General features: G+C 41.9%; 1 protein-coding gene across 7 annotated transcripts in view; it reads left to right on the forward strand.

Annotated features, from left to right (window-relative positions):
* The window catches only part of BIRC6 (baculoviral IAP repeat containing 6), a 597017-nt gene extending 578197 nt beyond the window's left edge, over nt 1-18820 (forward strand). For all 7 annotated transcript variants that reach the window (XM_077486418.1, XM_077486420.1, XM_077486423.1 and 4 more), the window contains exons 71-74: nt 1540-1617; nt 3289-3477; nt 11072-11206; nt 17989-18820. In XM_077486418.1, the coding sequence (XP_077342544.1) occupies nt 1540-1617; nt 3289-3477; nt 11072-11206; nt 17989-18168 (582 nt within the window). In that variant the 3' untranslated portion in view covers nt 18169-18820. The remainder of the gene's footprint in view (nt 1-1539; nt 1618-3288; nt 3478-11071; nt 11207-17988) is intronic.
* Nucleotides 18821-19616: the final 796 nt, after the last annotated feature.

Consider the following 19616-nt stretch of genomic DNA (forward strand, 5'->3'; position numbering starts at 1 on the left):
GATCAGATCACTCCGTCCTTTCGCTTTTACCCTATCCATGATCATATATTTTTATTTCTCTCTTCTTCTCATATCCTTCCTAGTATTTGATCAGCTCTTGTTGTTCCTAACCTTCCTCCCCCTCTCCACCCAGTCTACTCCTACTTTACTTTTTTTTTCCCTCCTAATGTTCTTCAGTCAACTGGTTCGCCTCCTTTTTTTTTTTTTTTTCCTCCGCTCCCCTCAATGGAAAGCTTCTCAGTTTCCTCTTTGATTTAGCAGTAATTCAATATGTTCAATCGCTCTGTTTAAAAACTATTGAGACTAATTTAACTTCTTGAACAGGCAAATATTTGCTAGCTGATATTAAGCCTCATCCCCTCAAATGTAACTGTAAAATACTAGGCAGCCTCTGTCATCAGCAGTGAGGCTCAGGAAGACGTTAAGGGTAAAATCCTGACTTTTAGGGCCCGTTAATACTGCAATGCAGTGCGGGAGAGCTACCTTCCCGCACTGATCAGCAAAAGTGGGTGGGGAAGGTTATGACTAGGCATGTTTTTTGTTTTGTTTTGTTTTTTCTATTTTGCCCTGCAGCTGATAAATATATTAGTATTTGTTAAAGCTGATCTCCAGGTTTAGTCTCAGTTTAAATAGTTTGTTCGGGTCGAGGTGACCCAAACAAACTATTTCCCTCACTAATATGTACAGTGCTGGGTGTGCTGTATGAACCATATCTAGCTGAGGCTACATACAGTATAAATCATGGTGCAAGAGGAAATTTTTCTGTCTCACACTCAGAACAACATAACGTGGGTAGGAGGTTGGTGCACAGCCTTTCCTAGGCAGCTTTATATTCTGTCAATGAATACAAAGCTTCCCCTGATTGGCTGAAACAGAGGCGAGCTAATGATGTCACAATTTGACTCGCCAATCAGAGGATGCTTTATTCATTGGTTAAATACAAATCTGCTTATAGAGGGGGCTATTCAGACCGACTCTATTTTGTTCCGCATGTGAGACAGGGAGGTATCCTCTTGCAACCAGAACAGTGTGCTGTGTACCCTACGTAGCCTGAGCTACAAACAGCTTATACAGTACACCCAGCGTCCACACTTGTTAGCGAGGGAAATTGATTGTTTGGGCCAGCTTGGCCTGAACAAACTATTTAAACTGAAACTAAAGCTGGTGATCAGCTTCAACTTAATCACATAAATGAGCATGCATCCTTAAAGTGTGTGTGTTGTGTATTCCCTATCTGTGTCCCATCAGGGAGATTTTCTTGTCTTCTTTTCTCTCAACGGCTATAAAATTTGGAATTGCTCAATATTTTCTGTTCTGGTGACATTGGTCACCAGGACAGATAAAAGTGGATGAAGACTGATGGCAATAAAATGTTTAATCATTCCATACTTTATCCAAAGCAAAAAAAAATTTTGGCTACACTTTTAATTTTCATAACCCTCTATGCAACAATCTAGCTAAATGAATAGATGGAAAAATGTATATATTGATTTTCATAAATATATATTTGAATTATTAATACTTGATTCTTATTTTAAGGTGTGTTTAAGCATACTAAACACCTGGCACGGGAGACCTGAAGAGAAGTGGAATCCGCAGACATCAAGTTTTTTGCAGGTGTGCCTTCACCTTTTCTTGCAGTTGATATGACTTTCCCCAACTAGATTTTCATCTTGTTTTGCTTCTCTGTTACACCTATCATTGACACAAATGCTGTATACACAATTTGAAAAACAAAGTCCTTAATGAAGTCCTCTCTAACCGCAATATAATCTGATATTTCTTTTGGTTTTGAGATGCATGAAAAGCAACATTGAGTCCTGATCCTGAGTACTGTAGACACCACAGGTCCAAGGGACTGCCAGCCATTTCTAGCTCTGTTGCCATGACTCTGGTGTGGCAAGCTGGAATGGTTGGGTATGTATCAGGAAATATACAACAATCATAGACTTGAGATAGTTCAGGAACCATTCCTTGTTGCCTACTGTATGGCTTAATTTATTACAATACAACACTAATACATAAATAGTTTCTGTAAACTTAAAGTAGATTGACTGCTGAAAGATGTATTTTTTTATGGTTCTTACATAAATCATATTATAAGCAAAGACTAAAGCCCCATACACACTATTCAATTTTCTGCAGATTTTTGTCTTCAGATTTACCAAAAAAAGTAGTGAAAGGGCCTGCCTCATTGCATACAAAGTGAAACTCTTAAGGTTTGACCTCGTATTATATGGTTTTGGTAAATCTTAAGGAAAAAAAATCCACAGAAAACTGTATAGTTTGTACCCAGCTAAGGCTGGCCATACATGGCTCATGTTTTGGCTTTTTCCTGATGAGTTAGCCAAGATTAGAGCTTTAGGTGGCCCTGTTGGTGCCCCTAACTTGACAAATTGCAAACAAAGATCAAAGTAGCCAGGTGGCTAATTGTTAGCCAAACAGTGACAATATCAAATCATATGCAGTCGTTTAGGTATACAACAGCTGGTGGGATAGATCCACGCTGTTTATCGTAGATGGGAAAATTAAGTAATTTCTCAACTTGAATGACTAGTCGTAGATTATGCAATTTTCTTTCCCTAAATCACTGATTGAAAGAAGGAAAATTGCTTGATTCCCTCGTTAACACAGTCTGTGTTGATGGGGGAGTCCCTCCCATTGCACTATTGTATTCTCAGAGCGGGATTTTTTCCTGGCACCAGAACACAATGATTAGTGCTGCCGGCTATAGCAGGCAGAAGTTAATTGTTTAAAAAAAAAAAAAAATGACCGGCTGGTTGTACTGAAGTCAATCTATAGATTTAACTTCAGTACAACCAAGCCGGCCCATAGATGGATTGAAGTTCGGCCAGCTCCTGCTGAACCGGACAAATTTTGATCCACCCATGGCTGGCCTTCGTGTTGGAGATGTTTATGTAAAGAGCCCATTCACATCACAATATATTGCAAAAGGATAATGAGCCTTAATGAATATATTGGCTATTTCTTTTTGTTGAGTTTATTGATAATTCATACATTTTGCAGAATCCTTGAGCTATAAATGTTATCGTCCTAACTGAGAACGGTGTTCTAATGGCCGAAGGGTCAAGACCGAAAAAGGTCTGCTGACCGCCTCCCAGTCAGCAATCTCAGCCAATGGCTAAAAGTGATGACTGGTGTGTTCCCTTGTCAGAACAATAGCACAGCAGGGGAGATCACTGTACTAACATTGCAGTAGTTTGTGATTCTAAATCAGGCGGTAATTATCTATAACAAATATTTTTCCTCTTACTGTTTACTTTACAGGTATTGGTGTCAGTTCAATCCCTTATTCTTGTGTCTGAGCCCTACTTCAATGAGCCAGGATATGAGAGGTCAAGGGGCACACCAAGTGGCACTCAGAGCTCTAGAGAATATGATGGAAATATCAGGCAAGCAACAGTCAAATGGGCCATGCTAGAACAAATTAGAAACGCCTCACCGTGCTTTAAAGAGGTATGTTTCCACAGGACATTATGCAAATTTTTTTTGCAAGGGATTCCATTACTCACCCTTCTTCACCCAACTTACAGAATTTTTTTGTTGCATGCTTCAGTGCATTGTTACATGACAATGAGCTTTTGCTAGTGGTCTTTTCCCTGTATATATCGCTAGTTTATATTAATGCTGGATCTGTGAGAATCCATCATCCCTGTCCTCCTGTGATGCTTAATTTATATTATGAATGCGTGTCTTATTTAAAATATTTTTACAGTGCATTGAGGTCAGCTTGTAAATTGGAGACATGCTGTCAGGACGTTAATCCACTGCAAAGCTTGGTGTCCTCTTCAAAAACAGAAATGGTGCTTTTAATCCCAGATCCTATATCATTTATAAACATATAAAAAAAATAAGGGTCCCAACACTGAACCTTTGGGTACACCACTGATTAAAATTAGGCCATTCAGAGTAAGAATGATTAACCACTATTCTCTGAATTTGTTCTTTTAGCCAGTTTTAAAACCATTTACAAACTGATCTTTCCAAGCCTGTCGACTTTACCTTACCCAACTGTGTCAAAGGCGTTTGAAAAATCTAAGTATACCATGTCCACAGCCACCCCTCTGTCCAAGGTTTTACTCATATAAAGAAATCAGATTTGTTTGACAACTTCTGTCTTTCATGAATCCATGTTGTCTGTTGCTTAAAATATATTTTTTTCCAGCAGGAACTTATCTATGTTTTTTATTAAACTCTTCAGTTTCTTCCCAACTATAGAAGTTAAACTAACAGGTCTATAGTTACTTGGTAAAGACTTTGATCCCTTTTTAAATATAGGCACCACATTGGCCCTGCGCCAACTCTTACATGTGATGGCTGCATTTGTTTCCTTTTGTAGGCTTTCTTCTATTTTCTGCTTTTATTTATGTAAAACCTTTATCCCAAAAGGAAAAAAAAAACATTTTGCAGTGGCTGCGTATAAAGTATTAGCTGGAGTTTGGCTTAATTTTGTTAGTGTATTTAAGTCTGCTAGTACATCTAATACTTCTCCCCCCCCAAAGACTGACTGCTGCTGGCTGTGGTGCCCCTGTTCTCGTTTATCCAGAGTGGAGTCGCTCTAATACAGGAGGTATGTTACTAGCCAGATCACCAGGTGAAAACAGAGGGAAAAATCCTAAAAAAAAAAAAAAAAATGCAGCCACTACATCTAATAATGTTTAAGCTGCATTATATTTAAAATGAACAATACCAAATTCTATTGATTAGATGCAAGAAAGAGGTTTGAGATTTACCAGGGCTCCATAGGGATTTTCAGGAATATTTTTTTCCCAGAACTGTATAAATCAATCGATATACCCTCATCCAAAATGGCTTGATTCTCTGGCTGTAACACCACCCATGCACCACAGTACCTGTTAAACCACATCTCTGGAAACTATGAAAAAAAAAAAAAAAGGTCATGCAGCCACTGCATACCAATTTACATGAATGGGATGGGCAGTACGCAAATGCATGGAACACCTGTGTAGCCAACACAGCCCTTCACACGAGAGTGCGCTTAAGTACACCCATGTGAACATGGCCTTAGTAAGACTCCTTAAGTAAAATTGTTGTCTCCTCAACAACGGTCCCCATTGGGAGACATCTTTTCTATTCCTGTTCTGGTCACAATGTTGCATTTTCCTTCACTGGTCAGTAGTATAAATAGAGTAAATGTTCCCAGCGGGTCAAAGGAGTGCAATGAAAACCTAACAGGGTTGCTTTGGCTTTTGATACATGTTATGCAAATCTTCATTATATCAGCTATCATAGCTGCTAATGAGCTTGATATAAATACATCTCAGGGGTATTCATGCAGCTTAAGGATATACAATACTAATGCAGCCGTCTGTTTAGATCACTGGCTTATGCATACTTTTTTTTTTCCCCTACAGAGTGCCATAATCTAATGCATTTCTCCACAGAGGAGATGAGGCCAATTTAACAGATATTTACTCATTCCTTTCATCCTGCTTCCCGCAATCACATAACCCTTCTATTTTACTTCTCTTGTCAGGTCTGACTTTGAAACAGGCACACATTTATCCCAGGGATCTAAAAATAAGTAGTCTCTTCACTGATTTATGTCCAGACTAATCATAAGGGTCACTACTCTGCATTAAATTCAGACATGCAGTTTTATTTTATTAGTATACTGCAAGGAGAGGACGCCCAAGGTTTTTTATTTCATCTTTGCCATTGCATTTCCATGCGTGTCTCCTCATACAAATGTGCAGGCGGGATTTTAATGTGCTAAGTAGTGTAAAGGTAAGCATATACAAAGTCACATTGCGGCGCATTATGAATGGTTGTTGAACAGTCATGTCAAAATCTTTTGCAAGGTAAAGCTTTTGGCATGGATGCCCTTCAAGCACTGGATCCAAGATCTGAAAGGTTAACAAAAATGATAGCATAACATAATGTTTCAGGATAAAAATGGGATTCACTCCTGCTGACTTGCTGACAAATGTTCAACTGGTTAAATAGTGAAATCTCAATGACAACTTAAATTGCCTCCTGACAGATTACCATTAAAGGATGTCTAAACCCAAGAATAAAAATCGAATATAATGCAGTTTACTAGGCCTTGAACGTGGTGGCTGCGTTAGTTTTAATTTTTTCGGCTGGGAAAACTTACAGCAAATACAGAGTCTTTGTTGTAAGCAGAATCAAAAGCAAGTACAATTTTACCTACCTTCTGGAATCTCCTCCTTTCTCCATGTAATGGAGATGGACAAAGACGAGCGTATTTTTAGTCGAACCAGTGTGACAACCATGACTGATTCCACAGGTAGTAAAGGAGTGAGCATAGCCACTAAGGGACAGAAATTGTGCTATTCGTAGGATTACCAGGTGAAACTAAAGATATAAAAATGAATGCAGCAAACTCATCTAAAGAACTGTTGAGCTGCTGTAGATTACATTTTTATTTTGCATTTGGTTGTATTTAAAGTTTATTTGCTTCAAGCTACCTCTTGTGTTTTGCTAGCTGTGTGACATAAAAGGACATGTACTGACCGATATTATGGTCCAGTCAGTTATCACTTGAGCTACTTCAATTTAGCTTGTCTTATAGTTTCTATTAAAATAAAATCCCACATTAGAATCTGTATGGTTTGTTGTTAAGTCATAGTGGATTTAAATTAGTATTTTTGCAACAATTAGCAGACTCTCATATCAAGTGAAAGCATACAGTGGGGACAGAAAGTATTCAGACCCCCTTAAATTTTACACTCTGTTATATTGCAGCCATTTGCTAAAATCATTTAAGTTCATTTTTTTTCCTCATTAATGTACACACAGCACCCCATATTGACAGAAAAACAGAATTGTTGACATTTTTGCAGATTTATTAAAAAAGAAAAACTGAAATATCACATGGTCCTAAGTATTCAGACCCTTTGCTCGGTATTAAGTAGAAGCATCCTCTTGATATAATACAGCCATGAGTCTTTTTGGGAAAGATGCAGCAATTTTTTACACACCTGGATTTGGGGATCCTATGCCATTCCTCCTTGCAGATCCTCTCCAGTTCTGTCAGGTTGGATGGTAAACGTTGGTGGACAGCCATTTTTTTAGGTCTCTCCAGAGATTCTCAATTGGGTTTAAGTCGAGGCTTTGGCTGGGCCATTCAAGAACAGTCACAGAGTTGTTGTGAAGCCTCTCCTTCGTTATTTTAGCTGTGTGCTTAGGGTCATTGTCTTGTTGGAAGGTAAACCTTAGGCCCAGTCTGAGGTCCTGAGCACTCTAGAGAAGGTTTTCATCCAGGATATCCCTGTACTTGGCCGCATTCATCTTTCCCTCAAGTGCAACTAGTCGTCCTGTCCCTGCAGCTGAAAAACACCCCCACAGCATGATGCTGCCACCATCATGCTTTACTGTTGGGACTGTATTGGAGAGTTGATGAGCAGTGCCTGGTTTTCTCCACACATACCGCTTAGAATTAAGGCCAAAAAGTTCTGTCTTGGTCTCATCAGACCAAAGAATCTTATTTCTCACCATCTTGGAGTCCTTCAGGTGTTTTGTTTAGCATGCGGGCTTTCATGTGTCTTGCACTGAGGAGAGGCTTCTGTCTGGCCACTCTGCCATAAAGCCCCGACTGGTGGAGGGCTGCAGTGATTGACCTTTCTACAACTTTCTCCCATCTCCTGACTGCACCTCTGGAGCTCAGACACAGTGATCTTTGGGTTCTTCTTTACTTCTCTCACCAAGGCTTTTCTCCCCTGATAGCTCAGTCTAGGAAGGGTTCTGGTCGTCACCAAATGTCTTCTATTTAAGGATTATGGAGGCCACTCTGCTCCTAGGAACCTTAAGTGCAGCAGAACTTTTTTTGTAACCTTTGCCAGATCTGTGCCTTGCTACAATTCTGTCTCTGAGCTCTTCAGGCAGTTCCTTTGACCTCATGATGCTCATTTGCTCTGACATGCACTGTGAGCTGTAAGGTCTTATATAGACAGATGTGTGGCTTTCCTAATCAAATCCAGTAAGTATAATCAAACACAGCTGGACTCAAATTAAGGTGAAGAACCATCTCAAGGATGGTCAGAAGAAATGGACAGCACCTGAGTTAAATATACGAGTGTCACAGCATAGGGTCTGAATATTTAGGACCATGTGATATTTCAGTTTTTCTTTAATAAATCTGCAAAAATGTCTACAATTCTGTGTTTTTTTTTTTTTTTTGTCGATATGGGGTGCTGTGTGTACATTAATGAGGAAAAAAATGATCTTTGATTTTAGCAAATGGCTGCAATATAACAAAGAGTGAAACATTTAATAATTTCCGTTCCCACTGTATCTTTGCAAAATGATTAAGTCTCCTTTCACACTGGGACGTTTTTCAGGCGCTTTAGCGCTAAATATTGCACCTAAAAATGTCTCATCAGCAGTCCCAGTGTAAAAGCCTGAGTGCTTTCACACTGGGGCAGAGCGCTTGCAAAACGTTAGATTAAGTCCTGCAAGCAGCCTCTTTGGGGCACTTTGCGAGAGGTGTATACACCACTCCTCCACCGCCCCTGCCCATTGGAATGCACGAGCAGCGCTGCGGAAGCGCCTGCAACGTGCTTTGGCAGTGGCGCTACACAAGCGCTTTTAACCCTTTCTAACCACCTGAATAGCGACACCAATTCCCTGCTATAACAGTGGTAAAGCGCCACTAAAACTAGCGCCACCGCCCCAGTGTGAAAGGGCCCCTAATTTAATGACAGTGAAAAAAACTAAAAAATAACCAAACATCCCTTTCAATGTGACACTTAAAGTGTTTGTAAGCCCCCTATGCAGAAGTTGTACCTATAGGTATGCCTAAAATAACGCTTACCTATATGTACAATAAATATCTCCTAAACATGCGTCATATAGGAGATACTTAACTCATAGTGCGCTGATGGTGTCATCGGTACGTGCGCTGTGAAGAAACTGCCCTTGATGTCGTTAATTCACTAGCAAGTGCCATGACTGGCGGTTCCTGCGCGCATGTGTGGGAGTGATGTTAGGCGACTCCAGCCAGTCACAGAGCCGGATTCCGTGGCCTCGGAAAGGAAGCGGCCTCCAACAGGGACATTGCGGGCTTCATTTGCAGGCAAGTGGCACATAATGTGCTAGTGATCCTGCAATGAAGGTCCTTACTCAGGCTCTTCTTTTATAGGGTGACAAATCTCTGTCCCTGTATTTTTGCAAAAGAATATGTCCCTTTTCAATGTGCGGTAGAGTATGGCCATTATCCTCTCACTGACTCTTAGAGTGACAACTTATCTCCTCCCGCTCTCCATCTGGAACTCATCGATGCCAGCTGCACGGACGTCTTCCCCATGACCAGGTAGTGACACCAGACTCCACAGTGGCATTCCCACAGACCGAGAGTTATCTTATTCTGTCTCTGCATCCCCAGCACTGTGGCAAAACTTCCTGTTAGCAGCCTGCTAAACTATATCCCAGAATGTTCTCTTGATTGCCCCAAGCCCAGGAATACTCCTGTTTTCTTCACTTCAGAGCTCTGTTAATGCTGGGATCTGTAGTTCAGGGCCAGTCTGCAGTACAGGTTCAGTAACCTTGGGAGACTACTTTCCCACAAGTCATAGCTCCAGAATCCACGGCAGCTCAGTTTCCTCTTTCTCTATGTTTCCAGGTGGCAGGCAGGGTTTACTTGGGCTACACATACAACCCTGCAGCGGTAGTGCCCCCTCTCTCTCTCTCTCTCTCTCTCTCTCTCTCTCTCTCTCTCTCACAGCAGCTTTAGCTCCCTGACAGCTAAAAAAAAAGCAGAGGAGATTCAGGGACAGCAGTAGTATCTGGTTTGTGCTGCCAGGCAGAGCAGCATTGTAGACTGGGGCAGCTGCAGACCAGGGGCTACAATGGCTTAAAGTGATTGTAAAGATTAAATATATTTATTTAACAAACTTGTTATAGGTACCTGCTCTGTGCAATGGTATTGCACAGAGTGGCCCCAAACCTCCTCTTCTGCGCTCCCATACCAGTGCTCTTACTCCTCCTTCCCTCTTCTCCATGCCCCACCATACAAAGCTGCTTCCTATGGGTGTGCACCTGCAGTACCCCCAAAGACACACACAGTGTGGCTCGGCCCTGCCCCTTCCTCTGCCCCTTCCTCTGCTGATAGAATTTGACAGCAGCAGAAGCCAAAGGTTGTATAAAGTAAAAAATTTAAGATGTTTATAGCCACACCTCCTTATATTTTTCTACTACAAGGTATACAGCACCCAACCCAAGTTTCTGTTTAACACTCCCTCACCCGGTAAATGGAGTGTTTCAGTTGTGTGCATGTAAATACTATTCAAAACAAACTTCTCCATCCATGTCTCTATGCTTGCTTTAGCTGAAAAATCACTTTGAAACCCCCCAGCATCTCTGACCTTGCCCATCTTGAGTAAGAGCAGATGCTTTATGTAGCATTTAATTCCTGGAATCCATCAGCCCTTAACTCAGTCATGCAGGCAGGAGCGTTTGCTTAGCTGAGAAAACCCCTCCTGAAGACTCCTGGGGTGTATGACATAATTTCCGTAGGCCTGGAAACCAGGAAGTAACTGAAGAAATGTAAGAAGTTAAAACAAGTAAACATGATATATTTTGGTATCTATCTATTAATGCATAAGCATTACAAATAGTGTTAATTGAGAGAGTGAAGTTCCGCTTTATTGATCTAGATTGTTTACTACTTTTATATTTATAAATACATCATTCTGCAATTTAACTTATCATAGAGATGCACCACTTTTTTAAATGTTGTTTCTGATTTGTACTAGATATACACGAAGGAGCAGCAGCTAGGTTAAGGAAGTAGATTGTGAGAGTTCAGATGGTCAATATTTAATTTTTATTTCTCAACTGATTGTCAATGGTTAAATAATTGAAAAGAGCATGGTAGTGTCAACTTTGGTGCCACTGCACCGCTTTCTGCAGATGGCCAAATCTATCACAGCTCAGGCTTGTCCGCCTTTAAGGTGGAGATTCATTCAATGGGCTATGGTGCAGGTATATGGGGATGTTTGAACCCTGAAATCTAGCTGTAATTAAGGATGTGATGCGGTCTAAACTGTTTGTTTTTCTTCTATTGTAGGTGATTCATAAACATTTTTACTTGAAGAGAGCAGAGATCATGGCTCAGTGTGAGGAATGGATAGTAGATATTCAGCAATTCAGCAGTGACAAACGGGTTGGAAGGACGATGTCTCATCATGCAGCAGCTCTGAAGGTAGTTACCTTAAATTAAAGGTTTGCTTGAGGGGAGGGGGAATTTATAGAGATATATAGATGTGTGTGTATGTGTGTGTGTATGTATGTGTATATAATATATATATATATTTTTTTATTTGTGTTCATAAGTTTATATACCCTGATATCCTGTCAGAATTTATGATTTCTTGGCCATTTTTTAGAGCATATAAATGATAACATAACTTTTATTTCACTCATGGTTAGTGTTTTGCTGAAGCCATTTATTAACGATCAACTGTGTTTACTCTTTTTAAATCCTAATCCCTTTTTTAGGCAGCGAGTGAGGTGCCCCCACTCGACTCTATGCCCTTGGCGGACCGGAGCGACGTCAAACGTCACTTCCAGCCTTAAAAGTTCCTTTTTTTGTGTGTGTGTGTGTGTAAATGTGAGGTCTTTGACCCCAGATCTCGCATTAAAGGAACCTTGTCCTGATTATTTCTGAGGAGTAGTAAAATGTTGGCAGGATAATGTCCTGAGTTCTATGAAAAGTAGAAGACACTTTGGGAAGGAAACTAGCATCTGTTTTAAGCACAACCCTATCCTCCAAAATCAAGCGCCTGAAACTCGCTCACTTCTGGCTGAGGTGATTGCAATCAAAAAAGCTGTCTTTAGAACTACCCGTTTAACATCCGATTTCTCCAGAGGTTCGAAGGGACTCTTTGTAGGTGCACTAAGTACCGAGGATAGATCTCAAGAGTGACAGGTTCTGACCTTCACTGGCCTGGACCTAGAGAGGGCTTTAAACAAACTCTTTACAAAACGATCTTGCTGCGGGGTACCTGAAGAAAAATGCTCAAAGCGGCAGCCTAAACCTTCAGGGTGCTGACAGAAAGCCCTAATCCACTCCTGCCTGTAAGAAGTCTAGCACTGCCAGAATTCCTGGTTCTTCCTGCCCCTGTTCTGCTACCCAGGGATTGAACCTCTTCCACCCTTGGTGTAAATAGCCCTGGTCACTGGCTTACGGAATTCTAAGAGTCTTGATGGCCCTTTCTGAAAAGCCTTGGGCCCTGAACAGCTGTTCCTCAGATACCATGCTGTAAGTCTGAGGGTCACTATTTGAGGATGTCGGCTAGGACCCTGTGTAACCAGATCCTCCCTCCATCGGAAGATGAATCTGAGGATATATTGCCAACCTCTTTAGGACTGCAAACCAGGCCCTTCTTGGCCAGAACGGGGCTATTAAAATGAGGTCAGGTTCCTGGGTCTGAAATTTCTCGAGGACTGCCGCGACTAGCCTTACTGGGGGGAAGACATGGCACAGGTTTAAGTGCCATGCATTAGTGAGGACATCCATCCCTCTGGCTCAATCCCGCGAGTGCAGGGAGAAGAACTGGGCAACCTTATTGTTGCTTTCTGAGGCGAACAAATCCACCTCTTGTACGCCCCAGGTCCTCACAACCTGAGCCCCCCTTTAAATGAAACGCTGACAGCAAAGCTAGGTTCGACTCGGCCCAAGCCAAAATTTCTCCTGCTATCGCCTGCAATGCAGGGCTCCTGGTCCCCCCCGCTCTTGTTTATATATGTGACAGCAGCCGCCTTGTCCGACCTTACTTGGAGATGCTGTCCCTTTATTCTTTGCTAGAAGGCTACTCTGCACTGCCAGTAATTCCCTCCAATTTGAGGTCCGTCTGGCTTCCACCTGAGACCAGGATCCTTGAGCAAGGTCCTTTTCCAGGTGTGCGCCCCAGCCGAAAGAGCTGGTGTCTGTTGTCTGCACCAGAACTGTTGGTCTGAACCATAACAGACCCTTGTCCAACTTGTGACTGGTTCACCACCACCAGTGTCCTTTTGACTCTGCTGGATATCAGCATAGGTTGATCCAAACCCTGCTGGCTGCCATCCCAGCACTGCAGAGGGAGAGCCTGCAACGGGTGTTGGTGGAACCTTGCCCAAGGGACTGCTGGAAAACAGGGTGTCATTAACCCTATCACTCTCATGACATCTCTGACATGGGCTTCCTGATTGGTCTGAAGCCACGCTACTGCTAGATCTATCTTCTTTATCTTTTCTGCTGGGAGGAAAACATTCCTCTCTTCTGAGGAGATTCTGTAACCCAGCTACAATACTTCCTGGGTTGGGATCAGCTGGGACTTGTCCAGATTGATCAACCAAGAGAACGCAGGAAGTGTTGCACCTCCTGTAGATTCTCTTTGAACTGCTGGTAAGGCTGGGCAATAAACAGAAGATCGTCCAAATAGGGGATTGCTGTAATGGCCCAGCAGAGCTAGGTCTTCTGCCAGGACCTTTGTAAAAATCCTGGGAGAGGATGCTAGGCCAAACGAAAGTACCCTGAATTGGAAGTGTAGAATTTCCGAGTTCACCCTAACTGCCAGTCTGAGGAATTTCTGGAATTCCCAATGTATCGGTACATGCAAATATGCGTCCCTGAGTTCGATCGTCGCCATATAGCAATCGGGAAATGGGAGGTTCGTTATCGTGAAGATAGACTCCATCCTGAAACGCTTGTACCTGATAAACCTGTTCAGGGGCCTGAGATTGAGAATCAACCTGAACTTGCCTGATGGCTTTTGAACTACGGACACATGGGAATATACCCCCTGTCCCCATTCCGTATCTGGTACTCGGCTGATGACCTGTTGCTCTAACAACTCTTCCAACAGTAAACTCAGAGCTTTTGCCTTCTCCCGGTAACTGGGTTACTAAGTAGGTAGGTGGGGGAATGGCATTGAACTCCAGCTTGTAGCCATTTTCTATTATTTCTAATATAAACAGACTTGAAGTTGCTTTGGTCCATTGTGGGAAATCCCCCAACCTTCCTCCCACCGGAACACAAGAGTCACTGGAGCTTTGGGGTGGTTTCAGGAGGATTGAATAGTATTCCTCCTCTGCCACGACCCTTGCGACCTGTCCAGTGTTTTTTAGTCCAACCCTTTCTCTTCTGCTGGGTCTGTTGCCTAAACCTTCGAAAAAGATGTCTGCCCTCAGGCTTCTTCTTTTTATGGCCTGGCAGCTAGCTTTACCGACTCCGCAGAAGCGTCGGCTAGGAACCCAACTGCTTTAAGCAACAAAGGAAAAGATTTTAGCAGCTGTTGTCGAGACGTGCCTGCAGAAATGTGGGACTACAACTGAGTTAACCAGCATTCCAAATTTCTAGCCACACAGGTGGCTGCAAAGGCAGGTTTGAGCGCAATAGAGGAGGCATCCCATGCCCTCTTTAGCAGAACATCACCCCTTTTGTTCATGCAACTTGGGAACCTTGTTCCAAGGCTGGCCTGCGTCCTTTTCAAAGGGGAATCTACGTTTGAGACTGCCTGAAAAGAACGGTCTCCTCTCAGGGTGCTCCCACTCCAGCAAGATTGCTTCCACTAGAGATTTGTGCACGGAGAAAACTCTGGATCTTTGGGCAGAGACCCCCTGATACATGAGGTCATGCTTAGAAAGCTGTACCGATTTGCTCTCCAATCTCAAGGGTGTCATAGATCGCCTTTAATAAGTCCCCCACATCGTCCAATGTCAGTTTGTACCTGGACCCTCTGGAGCAATCTTCCTCCTCTTCAGTATCTGACCCTGAGTCTACTTGAGAAGAGGCAAGCGATCTGGGCTCCCTCTCCCTATCTTCCCTATCCTCCTGACTGAGTTCAGACATGGAGGGCAAACTTGCCGCTCTAGATAAGGGCACAGAGGGACCCTGCATCCCATCCATCATTCCTCTGAATGATTTAAAGGTGGATGCAATTTCGTCTTTTACTGACCTACAGATTTTATGACACTCTGTCATGGAGTCATCCTTAGTTAAATTATTGACACATTCGGGGCAAAGCAGTTTCTCCCAATTGGGACCGAGTTTTGTCCCACAAACGGCACACTTTCTCCTGGGAGGCTGTATCTGAGATCTGTCCTGTGCTTTACCCTGAAAGCAAAAGAAAATACAGAAAACAAACCGTGAGAGCCTATCCCCAAACCCCACCACCACTGTGCTCAGGGGGAAGTAGAGAAGTGCCCCGCCCTTCACCTATGGTGGTTCCTCACCCAGGGAATGGCTTTGATCACAAGGACCTTACCCCCTCCTGGAGTAAGCCATGGCCTGCCCTCACCATGCTTACCTGAGAGGTGCCGGAGTCGACCGTCTGAACTGCTGCAGTGCCTGCCATTGCTCCTTAGTGTTGTCACAGCCTCTGCTGGATCTACACGGGCTCCGGACGCCCAGTAAGCCACACACTGCGCCTAGAGACCGGAACCTTGTCTCCTGTCGCCCCCTGATGATGCTGTTCCGCCGGAAGCTGTGTCACTTCCATTCATTGGAATGCAGATGCCCCTCCTCAGATGCAGGCACATTCATTGCTATACCCGCAACGGACGTCCAGCATGCCGCGTGTACGCCGTTTGTTTCTGGGCTCCTTTGGTTTTTCGGCAAGCCACAGGAGGACAACGATCAGTTTGTGTGGCAAAATGGAGGTGGGGACCCGCTGCTCTTCAGAGGTCCAACTCTCCCCGAGTTAATAGGCAGTGGTGTACAAGCAGCCCTCTCTTCACTACTCTAGACAGAGGGGCGCTTTGGGCAGAGGAGAAGGTAGTTCAGAGGCTCCCCCAGGACAGTCCTGGAACATGGAGCTGCCCAGGTTCCTCAATGCTTCCTTTCCATCCAGCAGGAAACACAAAAACTGAAGGGGAAGACGTGGAGGACCTCCTTTTAACCATTTGGGTGTATGTGTTTCCTGTCCCAGAGGGAGGAGCCCTATGTCTGAGGCTGTCCTGGAAGAGGATGAGAGAAAAATTTTTAAAGCATCGCCTATGGAGTACCAAAGTTTGTCGCCATTCCACGAGTGTGTGCAGTTATAAAGTATGACATGTTTGGTATCTATTTACTTGACATAACATCTTTCACATTATACAAAAAAAAATGGGATAACTATACTGTTTTTTGTTTTGTTTTTTAATTCATGAAAGTGTCCCTTTTCCCAAAAAATTGCGTTTAAAACACTGCTGCACAAATACCATGTGACATAAAATATTGCAACAATCACCATTTTATTTTCTAGATTCTCTGCTAAAAAATATATATATTTAATGTTTGGGGATTCTAAGTAATTTTCTAGCAAAAAATAGGAATTTTAACACCAAATGTCAGAAATAGGCTTAGGCATGAAAGGGTTGAAGCATGACATGTTGGGCATCAATTTACTCAGCATAGCATCATCTTTCACATTATACAAAGAAGTTGGGCTAACTTTACTGTTTTCTTATTTTTATTTTATTTTTAATAAGTGTATTTTTTCCAAAGAAATTGCATTTGTAATTCTGCTGCGCAAATACTGTGTTAGATAAAGTATTGCAACAATCTCCATTTTATTCTCTAGGGTCTTTGCTAAAAAAAAAAATAAAAGGTTTGGGGGGTCAAAGCCATTTTCTAGCAAAAAAATTGTATTCATAGTGGCCCAAACATAGTCTCAGCACATGTAGACAAATCACGTAGGCTGTGTTTGGGAGTGAAGCTGTCCAAATTTGTGGCGGCTGTCAGGCAGCTGAAAAGAATAATCCAACAAACCTTTGAGTGCTGGATTTGTTTTGTTAATTTTCCCTGTGTGCAACAGCAGGTTTGCACATAAAATAATTTTTCAGAGGTGACTGTAGTAAATACAAATAAAGAACTATTACATATACATGCAAATAAAGTTTTCTGGTTATTGGGTCTCTAACTATCACTGGCATATGTCGGGCAGAAATTGTCAGTTTTAATTAACACACAAGGCTGGCTATACACAGTGGGGGTTATTTACGAAAGACGAATCCACTTTGCACTACAAGTGTACTGCAGTGCAATTGAAAGTGCACTTGGAAGTGCAGTCATTTTTAAATCTGAGCAGTAGATCTGAAATTAGGAGAAGCTCTGCTGATTTTATCTTCCAATCATGTGCAAGCTAAAATGCTGTTTTTTTATTTTACTTGCATGCCCCCCTTGGATCTGCACCAACTGCAGTTCAAGTGCACTTTTAGTGCAAAGTGGATTTACCTTTAGTAAATAACCCCCAGTGTGTTTTTCTTCTTTCAGCCAGTGGGCTAAACAAAAAAAAGTGATAAATTCCATCGCTGGGACATTGTGTTCTGATAGCAGCACGAATACACTGATCAGTGTCTTAAACTGACTGCAACCACCAATCGTTCTAAAGTTCTGGTAAACTCCGTGCCCAAGAGGGTTAAGGCAGTGCTGGAAAATAATGGTTGACACTTTGGGCCCAATTTGGACATTTTCACTTAGGGGTGTACTCACTATTGTTGGCAGTGGTTTGGACATTAATGGCTGGGGGTTGAGTTATTTTGAGGGGACAGCAAATTTACACAGTTATACAAGCTGTACATTCACTACTTTACAATGTAGCAAAGTGTAATTTCTTCAGTGTTGTCACATGAAAAGATATGATAAAGTATTTACAAAAATGTTAGGGGTGTACTCACGCTTGTGAGATACTGTGTGTGTGTATGTATATATATATATATATGTGTGTGTGTGTGTATATATATATATATGTACACATTAGAGATCTATTGTACTATTCCAACTAATACTAAGCAAGCTCTGCTAGAAAATAATTTAATAGGAAGTGTTTAAAGTAGTAACACTGCTGTTTTTTCCTGCATGATCAGCATGCTTTCACCTGTTGATCTGTGCTAGTCCTGGGGCTCTACAATATCTGTTTTGTTTGCACAGCGACTTGCATGCATTTTGTGTTTTGTGGATCTAGAGAGAACAATTTATTACACTGACATGCTGACCATACTCTTCCTGTGCTTTGTGTTTAGCGGCATACGGCTCAGCTACGAGAAGAGCTCTTAAAGCTCCAGTGCCCTGAAGGCTTAGACCCAGATGTTGATGACTCTACAGAAAAATGCCTTGCCACAGCAAGCTGTGAGGAGACCACACTGCACGAACAGGCCAAACCCAGCAGCAGTAAAGACAACGCCAGTGACTTTAAATTCTGAGCTGCAGCGGCATGGACTTTATTACAAACAGGCTTTGAAGCACAGCCAAATATGTCCATATTTGTATGTAAGAAGCTAATTATGTAATAGTTAATGAAGCTAAAACTATATGCCCTTAAGGATATACAGTTTAATTCAAGATGATCTTTTACCTGTAAAAGAGTGTAAACTTTTTTTGTGCTTTTATTTTTTTTCAGTTGTGAGAACCACTGATTGGTATGTTTTGAGATTGTAAACAAAAAAAATGGCAAAATCACTGAAATAAGGGAAAAAGTTCCTTAGGAGAGAATGTTTACTGAATGAATTTTTTTTTCCCTTTTTTTACTGCTAGAGAGGGGGTTGTAACAAAGAATATATATTGGTCATTCTTATAACTATTTAAAGACTGCAAATTTTCAAGGAATTTGATAGATTTTGGCCGTACCTTCATTATCATTTTTGATTTCTACAGAAAATTCCTGCATTCTTCAATAAACGTTAAACAGACATGCTCCCTGATAAATGAGTACTGGGTACATTTTTTCCTTTTTTAAAGAATAAATCTACAAGGAAAATACTTTAAAACTGGAGACTTGTTCTTGTAAGGCTGAATTTATCACAGTCTTTGTTTCATTTGATGCACATGAAATAAACAGACATGGTTTTACCTTCAGCTCTTGTGCACCTCTAGCTTCATGCATCTGTCAAATTTCTTTGATTGTGTTGTGAATGCGTTGCCAGATGTCTGTAAATAAGAGGAAATAATTCCTAGATTTCATGAAGATGTGTCTTTATTCATTATTCAACAAATGAATGTGTTGACAGTTATACATAACTTTATTTTAAGTTGTACCCCAGGAATTGTATGTATTACGTAACGAAATGGGTCCAGCTTGGCACAGTTTAAGTATGCATACCAAAATGGGCTACTTGAGAACCTGAAGCTTGGATTATGTGCGAGCAGCTTCCCTCATCAAATACAGGGAGTTGGGTGCCGCTGTTAATTTTTTCACTAAATAAGATACATTCTCAGATTTAGTTGAGGGTGAGAGGAGGAGCAATTATCTGCACCTTATCCAGAGAATCAGAGCAGGAGTTCTATGAATAGTGGTGGTGCTTAGCAAGCAACCCTCTGTGGTGTGCTGAGAGAAAGCAGCTCAAGCAGTACATGAAAGAATGCAACTACCGCTTTAATAGCACCAATTACTACAGTGATTTTCAGCTTTCCCAGAGGCCCATCAGGTATGAGATCTGCATACAGTGGGTATAGAAATTAACCATTCCCTTTAAAAATCAAATTTTGTTGCTTTTCAGCCTGAAGTGAAGACACACCGTTTTTGTTTTATTCAGCTGTATTTATACTCAGTGGGACCTATAACATCTAATTGAAAGTTATAACACCAACCAAGTATAAAAAAATAAAAACAATCACTGAGTTGGAAACGATCACCCCCCCCCCCCCCCCTAAA

The sequence above is a fragment of the Lithobates pipiens genome, unplaced genomic scaffold (assembly GCF_037356315.1).
Source record: "Lithobates pipiens isolate NorthernLeopardFrog02 unplaced genomic scaffold, aLitPip1_a1.2 Scaffold_18, whole genome shotgun sequence".
NCBI classification, from domain to species: Eukaryota; Metazoa; Chordata; class Amphibia; order Anura; family Ranidae; genus Lithobates; species Lithobates pipiens.